Source organism: Rhinolophus sinicus, linkage group LG07, assembly GCF_036562045.2.
Source record: "Rhinolophus sinicus isolate RSC01 linkage group LG07, ASM3656204v1, whole genome shotgun sequence".
Taxonomy (NCBI): domain Eukaryota; kingdom Metazoa; phylum Chordata; class Mammalia; order Chiroptera; family Rhinolophidae; genus Rhinolophus; species Rhinolophus sinicus.
Window position 1 is genome coordinate 22,161,258 of NC_133757.1, and position 14,876 is coordinate 22,176,133.

The 14,876-nt window shown below is 45.2% G+C and overlaps 1 protein-coding gene across 4 annotated transcripts in view; it reads right to left on the minus strand.

Moving 5' to 3' along the window:
- The window catches only part of SUFU (SUFU negative regulator of hedgehog signaling), a 97,407-nt gene that overhangs the window by 61,442 nt on the left and 21,089 nt on the right, over nucleotides 1-14,876 (minus strand). For all 4 annotated transcript variants that reach the window (XR_012498445.1, XM_019725011.2, XM_019725012.2 and 1 more), the window contains exon 3: nucleotides 7,231-7,367. Coding sequence is in view for 3 of the 4 variants with exons in the window: in XM_019725011.2 (XP_019580570.1) it covers nucleotides 7,231-7,367 (137 nt within the window). In the remaining variant the exon portion in view is untranslated. The remainder of the gene's footprint in view (nucleotides 1-7,230; nucleotides 7,368-14,876) is intronic.

Genomic DNA, 14,876 nt, shown 5'->3' on the forward strand with positions numbered 1-14,876 from the left:
AAGGTAGGAAGGAAAGAAGTTGAAGTGTCTACTAGTGGAGTTACTGATGTATTTATTGCAGAACTTTCCAAGTGATTCATGCTGGAGGATGGATTTGGTTCTAAATCTGGTACAGCAGGTAAAACAATGACAGCCACCCTTTCCCTTTCCACATGACACTTTTGTACTGGCCCAGTGACCTGATCAATAGGCAAGATTCCTCGGACCCCAGGCAGGGCTGGGGCTTCTTAAGTGGGAGTGCAGATACTGTTTTGCCCAACAGGTAGTCATTCCCCTCCTTATTACCAGAACCCAAATTTTCTTCCTCTGCCTTTCTTTGGCCATGACCTTCAGGGAACCAGAGCCCATCCCCAGCCCTAGGAGGTGGATACTGATTAATAAACCAATTAGATTGTCTCACTTTCCTGACAGAACTCTGGCCGAGATACAAGGTCAATGAGGGCAGTTCTGTGGAGATTTTGATTGGTCCTTAAAAGAGAAAAAGGACAGAAACATCTCACGGACTGCTGGTAGACTCTGTCCAGTGTGATTCCAGGATGCTAGGAATTATGGCTGCCATCTTTGGAATATGAGGGAACTAGTTTAAAGAGACAAGCCAAAGTGCTGAGGAAGGCAGAGCGGGAAGTTAGAACTCAGGTCCTCGACAACAATGCTGAACAGACGACAACCAACCCTGGAACTGCTCCACATCCAGGTGACTTGCTATGTTAAGATAAGCGCCCTTATTGTTAGGCCATTTTAGTCAGGGTGTTCTGTTACTTGTACTCAAAACCATCCCAACAGATACAACAAGACAGAACAAAAGGTGCCCGCTCCATCTACGCATTCTCGAACAATTTGACTTCCAAGCATAACTGCATGTCACGATTACTGAAGTCACAGATGCCCACATAGCCCGTGAGCACAACCGATCTTGCCCACCCAGAACTAGACCTTTTCTTTTTCTGCCAGTAGTGACCCTTTGCTTTAGAGGCCTTCTCTTCCACTCCATGTGGTTGGAAGTGAGGGGGGAGAACTTTAAACATAAATCCTGGTTTTCCATCTGGACCACCACCACCAACCAGGGTGGTCACATGGCCCAGGCAGAACTAATCTGAGCTCTTCCCCAGGATTAGTGTAGGAATGTTGGAAGAAAACAGCCTTTTGCCTGCTGGGACTACAAATGCAGAGGACCAGAAACTCTAACTGGGGTGCTCATCTTTCCCGGCACATGGGGAGAGTCAGTTTGCAACACAAGACCAGCACATGAGTCGGAGCCTTGAGGACACTGTTTGAACTACAGATCAAGCCATGCCTGAAACCCTGGGTGTCCCAGTTACCTGAGCCAATCAAGTCTGCTATTGCTTAAGGTAGTTTGAGTTAGATTTCTATCATTTTTTTTTTTATAACTAGAAGTGTCCCAACTAAAATAAACATTAACCTGCCCCACTCCCCACCCCCCCACCTTGAATCTTTCAACTTCTCTGGATATTCTTCCTTCCCAGGCCTTTCTCATGTCTACTTCCTTGTCTCCATGGCTCATCTTCCCACTTCTGAGAAAATCAAATGTAACCATCCTCCAGCAGTTTGGGGCTAAGTTGTAGGACCCTTCTGAGTCATTCCTCAGAGCAGGCTTTTGGGGCTGCCTCACACAGCCCTACGGCCAGGCGTGGCCATCACCACCACCCCCAACCCCCCAGAGTCTGGTCATCCTCTTTCCCCCGCCTACCACTGCCCTGATGCTATTTCCAAGGCTGGATGGTAAAGCTGTGGATGCCATTTAGATCTGGAAAAGCAGGTCTAAGCATTCCATTTACGAGATGACACTGCTCAGCAAGCTCTCACATGCAGATGGGCGTGGTGCTGCACATAGTCACTGAACGACGGTGGGCAGCACAGGAGAAGCAAGATCAGCAAACAACTACACTGGTGGTTACACGTGTAGGGATATCTATGTACACATCAAACACAAAATACATGTTCTATGTAATAGCGCGTGTGTGACCCTTGTAGGGTGTAACCACCCAGGGGTACAGTAATGCCTACACATCACAAGGGAGGTTGTCTGTAGCATCAAGAGTGTGCCCTGCTGAGAAAACCTGAAAGGCCTAAGCCCGGTCTTATACAACAGTTGTAATAAGGGGCAATTATTCACATATGAAAAGATTCTGCACTTTTCGAAAGCATTTACTACAAGGTCCCACTAAACTGCATGGGCTCTACGACATTTAGAATAGGACTGGATTTGCATAAGGCTTCACAGGTGTGGTCAACTACATAAACCAACGAGCCAGAATTTGTTTTTAGGTTGTATAATGTGATGAACGAAACAAGGTAATTTGTGTGGGAGAAAGATAATGGTACCAAATGTCATTGTATCAGTTGAGGCAGGCATCTGATTCAGGGACAAGCAAGGCATTTCCTTCCTAACAGGGTTTTACTGTTAAATGGAGTCTCTATTGTCACTGTAAAAAAAAAAAAAGACCAAGGTACCTACTTTCTCAATCCAGATAAAGCTTTTTGTTTTTTTTATTGGGGAAGGGGTACAGGACTTTATTGGGGAACAGTGTGTGTACTTCCAGGACTTTTTTTCCAAGTCAAGTTGTTGTCCTTTCAATTTGAGTTGTGGAGGGTGCCATTCAGCTTCAAGTTGTTGTCCTTTCAGTCTTAGTTGTGGAGGGTGCAGCTCAGCTCCAGGTCCAGTTGCCGTTGCTACTTGCAGGGGGCGCAGCCCACCATCCCTTGTGGGAGTCGAACCGGCAACCTTGTGGTTGAGAGGATGCGCTCCAACCAACTGAGCCATCCGGGAGCTCAGCGGCAATTCAGCTCAAGATACCGTGTTCAATCTTAGTTGCAGGGGGCGCTGCCCACCATCCCTTGTGGGACTCAAGAAACTGAACTGGCAACCTTGTGGTTGAGAGCCCACTGGCCCATGTGGAAATCGAACCAGCAGCCTTCGGAGTTAGGAGCATGGAGCTCTAACCGCCTGAGCCACCGGGCCGGCCCCCAGATAAAGTTTTTTAAAGACTGAATAACAATAATGATTGCAGGTAACACTATATAGCTCTTACTACATATCAGGCACGGTTCTAAGTGTTTTACAGGTATTAACTCACTTCACCCCCTCAATAACTTCATGTGCAGTTACTATTTATTATCCCTGCTTTATTGATGAGAAAATGGGTTATGTTGCCCAAGGTCAGGAGGCAGTAACTGGCAGAGCTGAGCTAAGAATGCGGGCAGTCTGGGTCAGGGACTATGCACTTAACCACCGTACTATGCTGCCTGGCAGTCACTTGCAGGATGGCAGACAGTACGGGGGAGAGGAGTAGAAATGGGCCCTACTTAGCCTATTACCAACAAATTCAGGCACAGGGTGCTGAGGGCCAGTACAGTGAAATAGGAAAAAAAGGAAAAAAGGATGGTGATTAATAGGAGGCACAGGCGAGGTTTCTGGAGAACTGGAGTGTTTCGTGATTTAGGTGCTGGTTACATGGGTGTGTATCCAGTTTGTGAAAACTCATCAAGCTGTCCTTTTTATATACATATAGTCATGAATAAAAAATTAAAAACGATGGAAGGATGGATTTAAGAGGATTTGGGTAGTATCATGAATGGCGTTTGCCCTCCTCTATTTTCCAAATGTTCCAGAATGCCCGAGCGAGGCACCATGGAGCTCAGAGGCCATGTGAACCACTGCATTCACCCATGTGGATGATTCTCAAACCTCACTGTCCAGCCTGAGACATTCAGCGGCCCAGACATCCGCTGAGCTACAGGCAACATACACCGCGGTTAGAGAGTGGCATGAAGAGCTGCACTGCCTGGGCTCAAATCTTGCCTTTGTATCTATTAGATGTGTGGTCTTGAATGTGATAGTTCACCTCTCCCCTCTCCGTACTGTCTTGCTTTCTGCACTTGTGAAGCTGGTATAACACCATGTCTAACTCGCGGGGCTTTACTGCATACTAAATGAGCACTTACAAGCGCGCCTGGCACGGAGAACACAGTCCTAACTGTTAGCTCTTGTTCTCACCACTCAGGCCCACAGCCATGGGCTCCTCCTATCTTACATCAGATACCACATACCTTTCTTTGTCATTTCCCCATTACTCAGATAATACTATTATTCCCTGCCAGGTTCCAAAGAGAATTGTAGATTTATTTTAGCTATTCTTTAAGTAATAAAATCATATTACAAGGAATCTGAAAAACAGAAAATCAAGTGTTATACTTTTAGGACTATAGTCACCCTGCTGCTGCTGTGAAAGGCCTGAGGTGATCTGTAGGCACAAACCACGGCCGTCACATTAGAGCCACCACAAAAGGGCCATCGGTGCAGAAGGCACTGTGGAGGACACTCCAGGCAACAGACACTCAGGAAACAGCCACACTTTTTATTTTGAAAACTCAGAAGGTTAGAAGGACAGTACAATGAATACCCACGCGCCCTTCACCTCGATTCACCAGTTGTTAAATTTTGCCACATTTGCTTTCTCATCTCTCTCTCCACATACTTTATTTTGCGGAGTTGTTAGAAAATTAAGTTGCAGACATCATGCCAGTGTACTCACAAATACTTCAGCTTTGATCTCCTAAGAACGAGGACATTATCCTATATAATCATAATACCATATCTCACCCAAGGAATTTCAGTTGTACAATACTGTTATCTAAATAGTCATATTTTTCCAATTGCCCTAAAAACGACCTTTTTCTTTTTTTCAACTTAGAATCCAATCAAGGATCATGAGTTCATTTAAATGGTCATGTTTCCCTTAATCTGGGACAGCCCCCGCCCCTTACCTTTTTACATTTTTCATAGCACTGACATTTTTTGAGTCCAGGCAATTGTCTTGTAAAATGCACAATATGGAATTGTCTGACTGTTTGCTCATGATTCAATTCAGGTGAAACATTTTTGGAAAAGTGCTACATAGCTGATGATTTATACTTCACAGGAAACATAGAAGGAGACACATAGTAATACTTTGTTCCACTATTGGTATTGCTACATTTGATCACTTGGTTATGGTGATGTCCACTCAAACCTTTTCATTGTGAAGGAATTCTTTTTCTCTGTGTAATAAATAAATAATCTGTAGAGTGATTTTTTTAAGTCCTTCTGAATATCTTGTTCCCCAACAATCTTTTTATTCGATGGTTTTAGCATCTGTTGATAATCTGCCTGAATTCATGATTACATTAGTATTGCAAAATGGTCAGTAGTGATGTGTATGGTGTGGGTGAAATGAACCCTTGCAAATCAAATCCCATTTTTTCACTCACTTGCATTACTATTTCATAACTATAATATCAGAACTATTTCAGAAGTTCATCTGCTTGACCCCACCTGACAGTGATTCATAACACCTACCTATTTTACATTTCTCTGATCTCTATCCACCTGAGCAAGTACATTAAGTAGAAACAAACATATAAATACACTGGCTTAAGCAGTAGCCAGGGAGTTACCTGTCTATCTAAGCAAGGTGTTGCCTAGTCTTTAGAGCCCCCTTTCCTATAGCAGATCAAATTCCACATCAAGGAAAGTCTATTTTCCCAAAGACAGTTCTATATGCAAGTCAGCTTCAGGCACCCCAAGAAGGGAGAGGGGAAACACAAAGTGTTCAGGCAGTAGACTCTTGGCACAATTTTAAAGATTCTTCAAACCATACTAGGACAGTACCAAATCACATGGGCCAGCTGCTCCAGGCAGCCTGCTTCCCCTGCCTCTGTGAATGTTACTTCTTCCTGGTCAACAGTTCTTTAGAGCCCAAACACCATCCCCAGACCAGCCGCATTAGAATCCCCTGGGGAACTGGTTAAGAAACAGCCCCAGTCCTATCTCTAACCAACTGAATCAGAGCCGTGCGGAGGGGTTTGGGAATCAGGGTGTTTACAAGCTCCCCAAGGCATCTCATGAGCAACCAGGCTGGGAAGCCTTGCTTAGAGAAGACCCACTGTAGCCTCCAAAATGGGACTGTCCCATAGTACACACAATGGTAGATGGTAGCTAAGTACCAGTCCCATTATGTGACAGCCACTCTGCCAGCAACTGACTCCCAGGGGTCTGGAATGAGAGCAGAGGAGTTCAACACAAAGGCTATTGTACCTCCAATTTATAATGTACTCAAGGCTGGGGGGATAAAAAAGTCACAGTACTTAAGAGAAGCTGCCAGACCTATGGTTCTTCAAATTTCGTCTTTACCAGAAGCATCTGGGAGCATTGCCCCAAACACTCGGAGTCAGGGGTCTCCCGAGGGGCCCAGGAATGTGACTGCAACAAACTCTCCAGGACTCCTGATGCAGGAGGTCGGAGGACCACCGTGAGGGCCGCTGGCCTGGATGCTGCTCTGCCCTATCGAGAAGCCAAGAGCAGAGCTGGATGAAGTGTCTCGGCCTTCATTTGAAGGATACTTACCAAACCAAAGACCCCAAATCTCAGGTCATACGGGAAATATTTCTGGGCAATCAATTAGCCACACAGAAACATGCCGATGATACAAAACCCTCCATAAAAGGTACTGAGTGTCACTCCAACATTTCATCCCACTGGAGTCCTCCAGGCAGGCTGAGCCAAGAGCAGGAGACCAAGGTGGCCAGCACAAAGTCCCATCCAGGCTCCATGTCAGCAGTCTCCAGAGGGGCACAGGACCATCCCCTAGAGAGCACCTGAGTCATCTGAATCAAGCAATATTTCTCACTGTCAAATTCCTGGCTGATTCCAGCTTCACTTCAGTGTGAGGGACCAAGCTCCTGGCAAAAGATTCTCTGTCTCTGTCCTACCCTCTACTGTTAACCCAAGACTTAGTCAAAATTCACATGTGTGCTTGTGTCCCCAAAAACAAAGATGGGTAGGCCACTGGCAGGAGGGAGCAAGGACCACGCTAATTATGGGAAATGGGGCTGACAGAAAGGGGTCAGTTAGTTCCATGCAGAGCTGGCCTTTGGCTCACTGGGAATCAGAAGCATGGCTGGCAGACGCAACAAGGGCTCGGGTTGGCAGAACAGCGACACAGACTCCCTTGCTGCAACAGGTCATGGTGACATATCCTTCTCTTCCATGGCCCAGGTAGTTTTCCACCCAAAAAACACCAGGCAGAACAAGTCACCCTCATGGTACAAAAGGGGTATAATACTCGCAGGAAAGGTCACTCTGCGGACATCAAAATACATTTGCGAGTCCCCAAAGCCAAGCAGGTTCATGGCAAAAGGACCTCCACACCAGTCAAGACTTGGGGCTCTTACCTGACTGGAACACGTATCTGGCGAGGCCTTGCATTAGCTCTGCTGGCCATGTTGGGGGAGCAGACTCCCCTGTTTCTCTCTTCAGACGAAATGTCAACTCAAAGCCAAAACCACTAGGTCCGTCTGTTCCTGTAAATCTGAAAGGAATTAAAAGCAAATGCTTTTAGTTCAAATACCTTATGAAAAACACTATTTTGAAAGTCTAATTAAAGTTCTCCCTTATTCTTGATGGCCTCAGCATCTGAACCCCATAGTCAGAGGAATCTCCCAGTGTGTGAGCCCTGAAGGGAGGAAGGACTTACAGGGCTCGCTAGCCTCACCCACCAGCCATCTACAGTACTTGTGGATGACCTTGGCCCAGCCAATCAAAGTCCCTGCTGGCACTCTCAATGTACAAGTTCCACATTTTGTGGCTCTGGAACATTCCTTTCTGTGTGTTGAGGGTCCATTACTGAAAATCTTCCTTGTTGACACTTCCTATTCCTTCAAGCTGTTAACAAGCACCCACTTAGTTTGCTAAGAATCTAGGTCCTACTGTACGCTCTGTGAGACAAGCCCCTTTCTCTGCTTCCACCCCCAACCCGCCCCACAAGGGTGCAATCCTCCAGTTGGGCTGGCTGGCCATCAAACTCAGCATTTGCAGACAGATCCCAGGGCAGATTCCTAACACTGGGGGGACCATATTCTTCCTGCAACCAGCACCCCTTGTGCACTCATTAATCGGCATGTGCGCTTCCTGAAACCTGGCACCTGCGTGCACCCTTCAATCACTGGAACCTTGAGGAAGCATGGTGTGCCCTCCCTTGCCATCCCCAGGTGGCCCAGGATGAGGAGGGTTACTGCCTCTGTGGCCACACTCATTACAGTGACGATGAGGCAAGAATGCCTGCCTCCCTGTCTGCTAGACAACCCTGAAGAGCCCCAAGTCTCCTGAAAGGGACTTCTGCCAGAGAGGGAAATGATGTGGATTAGAGAGCAAGGCCTGGTTGGGGGGGTGGGGGACACACCTCCTCAGGTGAGGGAAGCGTTCAAGGAGGAGTTCCTGAGAGCTCAGGAGGCCTGCCAGCATGGGAAGGGTTAAAAGTTAAAACATGTGCTTGATATAATTTTCAGTAATTACATCTTGTACAAACATGAGCCATAATGATTGTACATGTGGAAACTCCTCAGCATACAAATACAAACCATAAACTAAGATGACAGCCCACACCTCCTTGCCAGCCAAGCTACTAGAACAGGTGGTCAGAGGGGAGAATTCTGAAGGGATGATGATGCAGTCAATGCCCAAGCCTGAAATTCCAGATGGCCTCCTTCCTGCATCATCACCACCTTCGTCATCATCATCACCCCCAAGAGGCCAGGCCCAGGAACTGGAGACAAAGAGATTCACCGTCTCAGCTCTCACTAGTCCTAGCCTTGCTGTGGGACTGGGTGAGCTCATACCTCCTGTGCTTGCTGCGGCAGAGAGGTCACCTCTGAGAGCTAAGTTCTCAGAAAGACTGAAAAGGACTCCATCCTTAAAGTCCCCATGGTCATACCCAATTATATTCAAAGGATATGTCCACGCTTTGCACTTCCTCTGAGCATCTAGCTATGTGGGAAACGGAGTCCATTTGGGAGGTACATGCCTAGAATTTTGGAGACCATGCTAGAAGATGCTTGGCATGACACAGTATAAACTGTTTTCTTTCCTTGCTGAACTGCCCTGTTTTGGGGCCATTCCATGTAGGGAGGCTGAGGGAATAGTGAAGCAAACTGAGGCTGGAAGAGCTGCCTCCCAGGGGCTGCAGGTGTGAGAGGAGTGTGAAAACCTAAGAAAATGTAAGACAGACTCAGGGTTAAAACTCTACAAAAGGAGATGGGTCACTAGGTCAAAGGGAAGATTTCAAGCAGTCACCAATTAGAGGCAGCTTTGTAAAATGTATTAGAACATTACTCCAGGGCTTTCATCTTGGGCCAAGAAAAATACATGATTTCTAACCGCAAAAACTTGAGAAACAAACTCAAAGAAGCACGTTCCTCAGGATGCGCAATGGGGAGAACCTCAGATGCAGAGAAATCATATGCATCCAAGTGCACCACCTCTCTAAGGAGGGCTCGCACACACACACACACACACACACACATGTACGGGTGTGCACGCACGCACACGTGTGTGTACGCTGTCTGCCTCCACACAGGGTGCTTTCTGGGCCAGCTCTGCGGCTGGGAGGGACAGGCCCGGCCAGATGGTCTCCACCTGCATTTGATTACCACCCACCAGGCTGGCTGGACACATCCTCGAAACTCTGAAACATGAGTTTGGAATGGCACAGCCTCAGGATAAACATACAACCTGGAGCCTGTCAGGTCTCTTTTTCAAGGCAGACTTCCCAGGCAATAGCGAAGTGACAAAGTCATTCAGTCTTTAAAGTCCCCTGGAGGGGGCTGGCTTGGTCTGGACTTCCTCGTGTGAGGGTTTTTCTAGCCAAAGAGGTTTTGTCTGACCAAAGGATAAAGCCCCTCTTAGGGAGTAGCTGTGTCTCACATCCTCCAAGAACGGAAAGCATGAGAGGAAACTGGTATGTGCGGCAGAAGGTGGGATCCGGGTCAGAGCAAAGAATGTTTCTAACACATTAGGCTGCAAAATACTGGCTGCCTTGTGGTAAAGGGGACCAGGGGGATTGCTTCCTACAGGGATTTTTAAAGGAATTCATTATAGATTATCCCCAGTCTGGCAGGGAGGGGCGGGGGGTTCTATCTGTCTTGTTGCAAAAGGATGAATGCGATGGCCTCTCAAGATTGTTTCCAGCTCAAGAATTCTGATCCTGCGCATTGAGGTGCCCAGGGGAGAGGATGGCTTTGTCTCAGCCGTTTGGCGAGCCTGGGAAGGGCCGTGTCAGGCTCAAGAGTAACAGCAAACCTACCTATAGGAAGAACATGTGCCTTGAATTCTAGGCACAGCTGTCTGACCACTGGAATCTGCCCAAAGGTCCGTCCCAAAGCAGCTGACTAAGAAGGTATCACTCAGCCTCCACGAGGACAAAATGACTGCTAACTCCAGGCAGAAGATAAATAGGAGAGACTCTCTGGAGGAAACACCAGCTGGGGAGGGCAGAAAGAGCTGACCTAAAAGTTGGCATCTCATGCTCAACACCATTAGTTATCAGGGAAACACAAATCAAACCACAATGAGGTACTACTTCACACCCTCTAGGATGGCTAAAATAACAGAGACAATAATAAATATTGGCGAAGATGTGAAGAAACTGGAACCCTCATATACTGCTGATGGGAATGTAAAATGGTGGAGCTGCTTTGTGAAACAGTTGGGCAGTTCCTCAAAAAGGTAAACATGGAGTTACCACATGACCCAGCAGTTCCACTCCTAGGTATATAACCAAGAGTACCGAAACCAATGTTCACACAAAAACTTGTATACCAAAGTTCATAGCGTTATCCATAATAGCCAAGAAATGGAAGCAACTCAATGTCATCAATAGATGAATGGATAATCAAAATGTAGCATATTCATACAATGGAATAAAAAAGAATGATGTAGTGATACTTACTACAACGTGGATGAACCCTGAAAACATGCTAAGTGAATGAAGCTATGATTCCATTTACATGAAATGCCCAGAATAGACAAATCCATAGAGACAGAAAGTAGCTTACTGGTTTCTAGGGACTAGGGGGAGGAAAGAACGGGGGAGTGACTGCTAATGGGTACGGAGCTTCTTTGGGGGTGGTGGTGATGGAAATGTTCTGGAATTAAATAGAGATGATGGCTGTACAACTTTGTGGATATACTAAAAACCACTGAATTGTACATTTTAAAAGGGTAAATTTCATGGTATGTGAATTATATCTTTAAAAAAAAAAAAAAAGCCGGCATCTCAGGTACAACTAAATGCTAGGGGAGGCAGGGCCAACCACCCCAAGTAAGCGAGGTCTTTACCTGGCTCTACCTACTAATAACCACTATGATAAACTATGAACACTTACTATGTTTGAGGCTTTGAACTAAGCACTTTTCTTCTGTCATAGCATTTAATTCTCCAACAACTCTATGACTCAGCCATTGTTATCCTCCTCATTTAATTAACATGTGAAAAGAAAAGATACTTGTGAGAGTTTAAGTAAAATTCCCTAAGTCACACAGCCAGCAATGGAGCTCAGACTTGAGGTCTGCCTGACTCCAAGGGCCATCTTCTTATCGCTATGTGACCTAAGAAAAGCACTCTCTGTCGGTTTCCTAGTCTATAAAATGGAGATAATAATAGTAACAATAACTATTTCAGAGTTGTTATGAGGATTCAATGTTTAAAAACTAGAATACTGTAAGCATTTTATCACTTACACTAAGTGAAAGAAGCCAATCACAAAAGACCATATATTGTATGATTCTATTTCTATATGATATATAACCTGTAATATACATATAACATAAAATGTCCAGAATAGGTTAATCCATAGAGACAGAAAGTAGATTAGTGATTGCCGAGCTGGCAGACTGAGAAGTGTAGAGTGACTGCTAGTAGGTGTGGGATGTCTTTTTAGGGTGATAAAAAAAGTTCTAAAATTAAATTATGGTGATGGTTACATAACTGTGAATATACTAACTGTATACTTTAAGTGGGTGACTGAATGGTATATGAATTATATCTCAATAAAGCTAGTTTTTAAACCTGAGAGAAAAAGACAAAGACCTGATAGTAAAAAAATTCACAGACTGTAGATATAGATATAGAGATACCTGCTTTTAAGCACACGAGATGTTCAACCTCACTCATGATAAGAGAAATGTAACTTAAATACAAATTAAAACAATGAGATACCACTCTCGCCTATCAGATTGGCAAAAATTAAAAAGTATAATATCACTTTTTATTACTGAGCCTATGGGGAAAGAGGAATTCTCAAACATTGCTGGTGAGGATACAAATTAGTACAACCTTTTTGGAGGGGAAGTTAGCAATACCTAACAAAATTACATATATGTTTACCTTTTGACCCAGCAATCCCACTTCTAAGAATTTGGAACTGCAAAATATTGGAAACAACGTAAATGCCCATTCATAGGAGAGTGGTTCAAAGAGTACTATGCAGCTATAAGGAAAAATGAGGAAGAGCTCTACAAACTCATATGGATACTGTTAAGTAAAAAAAGCAAAAAGTACTATTGTATGCTACCTTTTGAGGAAGAAAAATAGGAAATTATACATATATCTGCTCATTAGTGCAAAAAGCAATACAGGAAGGATAAATCAGAAACTATTAAGACTAGTTACCTATAGGTGGGAATGAGGTGGAAAAGACTGCAGGGCAGGTGTGTGTGTGTGTGTGTGTGTGTGTGTGTGTAATTTCTCTGAATATATATCCTGGTCATAATAGGTGTTCGATAAAGACTTAATGAATGAGCTAACAGGCTCAGGCAGCAGCCCTTTCCATTAAGATCCAGCCTGACTCCAGAGGAAGTGGCCCCTGCTGGCCCCCAGTTCCTCTGATACCCAATGCAAGTGCTCTGGCATTCCTACGGTGCAGCTGACAAGCCTCACACATCTCATGTCACAAAGTGATCACCCACCTATCTTTTCAAGATGTGTTTGCTCCCTGTGAGCCCACAGCTCAGGATGGCACAGCACAGCTGAGCTGCAAGGCAAACACTCTTGGCGTCATTGTATGATCACCCCCACCTGGGCTCTGGGCTGCATGTGTGCTGCAGGGGAGCTGGGGGAGCAGCAGTCAAAGTCTAAGTGTCCAGGACTCTGACTCCTTCCAGAAGCAGCAAACATCCACCAATGATCAAAAGACAATTAGGAAATCAACACAAAATCTGATCCACTGCTCTGCCTGGGCAGTTTTAACTCCAGAACACCCAGTAGGACCGCTGGTTAGTCTGCCCAGAAACAAATGTGGAGCAGCCAGGGTACAAGAAGCGCATCTGGCCTTTCCCCTCATCCTCCTGTCCATCCCAGCCTCCCATGACCTGGGGATGCTCCAGCTCTTGACCTAGTTACTAAAAAGACTGCATCGTGGGCCACAGGACTCCAGCACTGCTTAAGGAGGGTGACTAACTTATCCCTGTTTGCCCAGGACTTTCCAGGATTTTAGAATTGAAAGCCCCAAGTCCGGGGGAAACCATCAGTCTCAGGTAAATTCAGACAGTCTGTCACCCGACACTGAACTGTCACTATCTGACCACACAAAACAAAATGTTGTCACATTTATGTACCAATTATGTATCAAGAGCCACCAAAATGCCAGCAGTGTGGGAGCAGTCTCTGAAGTCAAGCTGCCTGTACTTAAGTCCTGGCTCTGCTCCTTCCTGGTTGTGTGACCTTAGGCAAATCACAGAGCCTCTCTGTACCTCAGTTTCTTCACCCGTAAAAAGGGAAATATTAAGAATGAACCCTAAGGTAAGCTATGGACTCGGGTGATAACGATGTGTCAATGTAGGTTCATCAATTATAACAAATGTCACATTCTGGTGCCTCACATGGCATGTGTGGGGGCAGAGGATATATGGAAACTCTGTACCTTCCACTCAATTTTTCTGTGAACCTAAAACTGCTCTACAAATAGTCTATTTTTGAAAAATGGAGATATAAGTAGCTATCAAATGGTAACTACTTAAATGAGTCAATATGTATAAAATATTTGGAACAGTACCTGGAACACAGTAGGTACTGTCAGCTATTATCTATACTGGAAGTTCCCAGTTCTGGGAATTTATCATAAGAGAATAATCTTGTATTTGACAAGGACTTTGGATGCATTTATTCAATGGTACTTATAAGAAGAAAAAATTTAGAAGCACTAAGTTCTGATGCATTGTGTGGTGAGACGTTACACAGTCATTAAAAATGAGAGTTCCAGGGCTGGCCCGGTGGCTCAGGCAGTTGGAGCTCTGTGCTCCTAACTCCGAAGGCTGCCGGTTCAATTCTCACACGGGCCAATGGGCTCTCAACCACAAGGTTGCCAGTTCGACTCCTCGACAACCGCAAGGGATGTTGGGCTGCGCCCCTGCAACAAAGATTGAACACGGCACCTTGAGCTGAGCTGCCGCTGAGCTCCCAGATGGCTCAGTTGGTTGGAGCACATCCTCTCAACCATAAGGTTGCTGGTTCGATTCCAGCAAGGGATGGTGGGCTGTGCCCCCTGCAACTAACAACAGTAACTGGACCTGGACCTGAGCTGCGCCCTCCACAACTAAGATTGAAAGGACAACACCTTGACTTGGAAAAAGACTTGGAAGTACACACTGCTCCCCAATAAAGTCCTGTTCCCCTTCCCCAATAAAATCTTAAAAAAAAAAAAAAAAAATCAGAGTTCTAAAAGCAGGAGGATAAATTTCTGAGATCTGAGAAGCAAAGGGCTTTCCATCTCTAATTGGTGAGGAGGAACAGAAAGTTTATGTCACAACCCCACTCTACAGCCTCTATTGTTTGCTGTTCACCTATTGTTAACTATAGGACAAAAATATAAACAACTTTTTTTTAAATGGTCATGAAATTAAAACCCCAGTACATTGCTGGCGGGGATGAAAATGGGACAGCTGCATGGAAAACAGCGTGGTGGGTCCTCAAAACATTAAACATAGATTTATTATAGGATCCAGAAATTTCACTTCTGTGTATATACCCAATAGAAATGAAAACTGG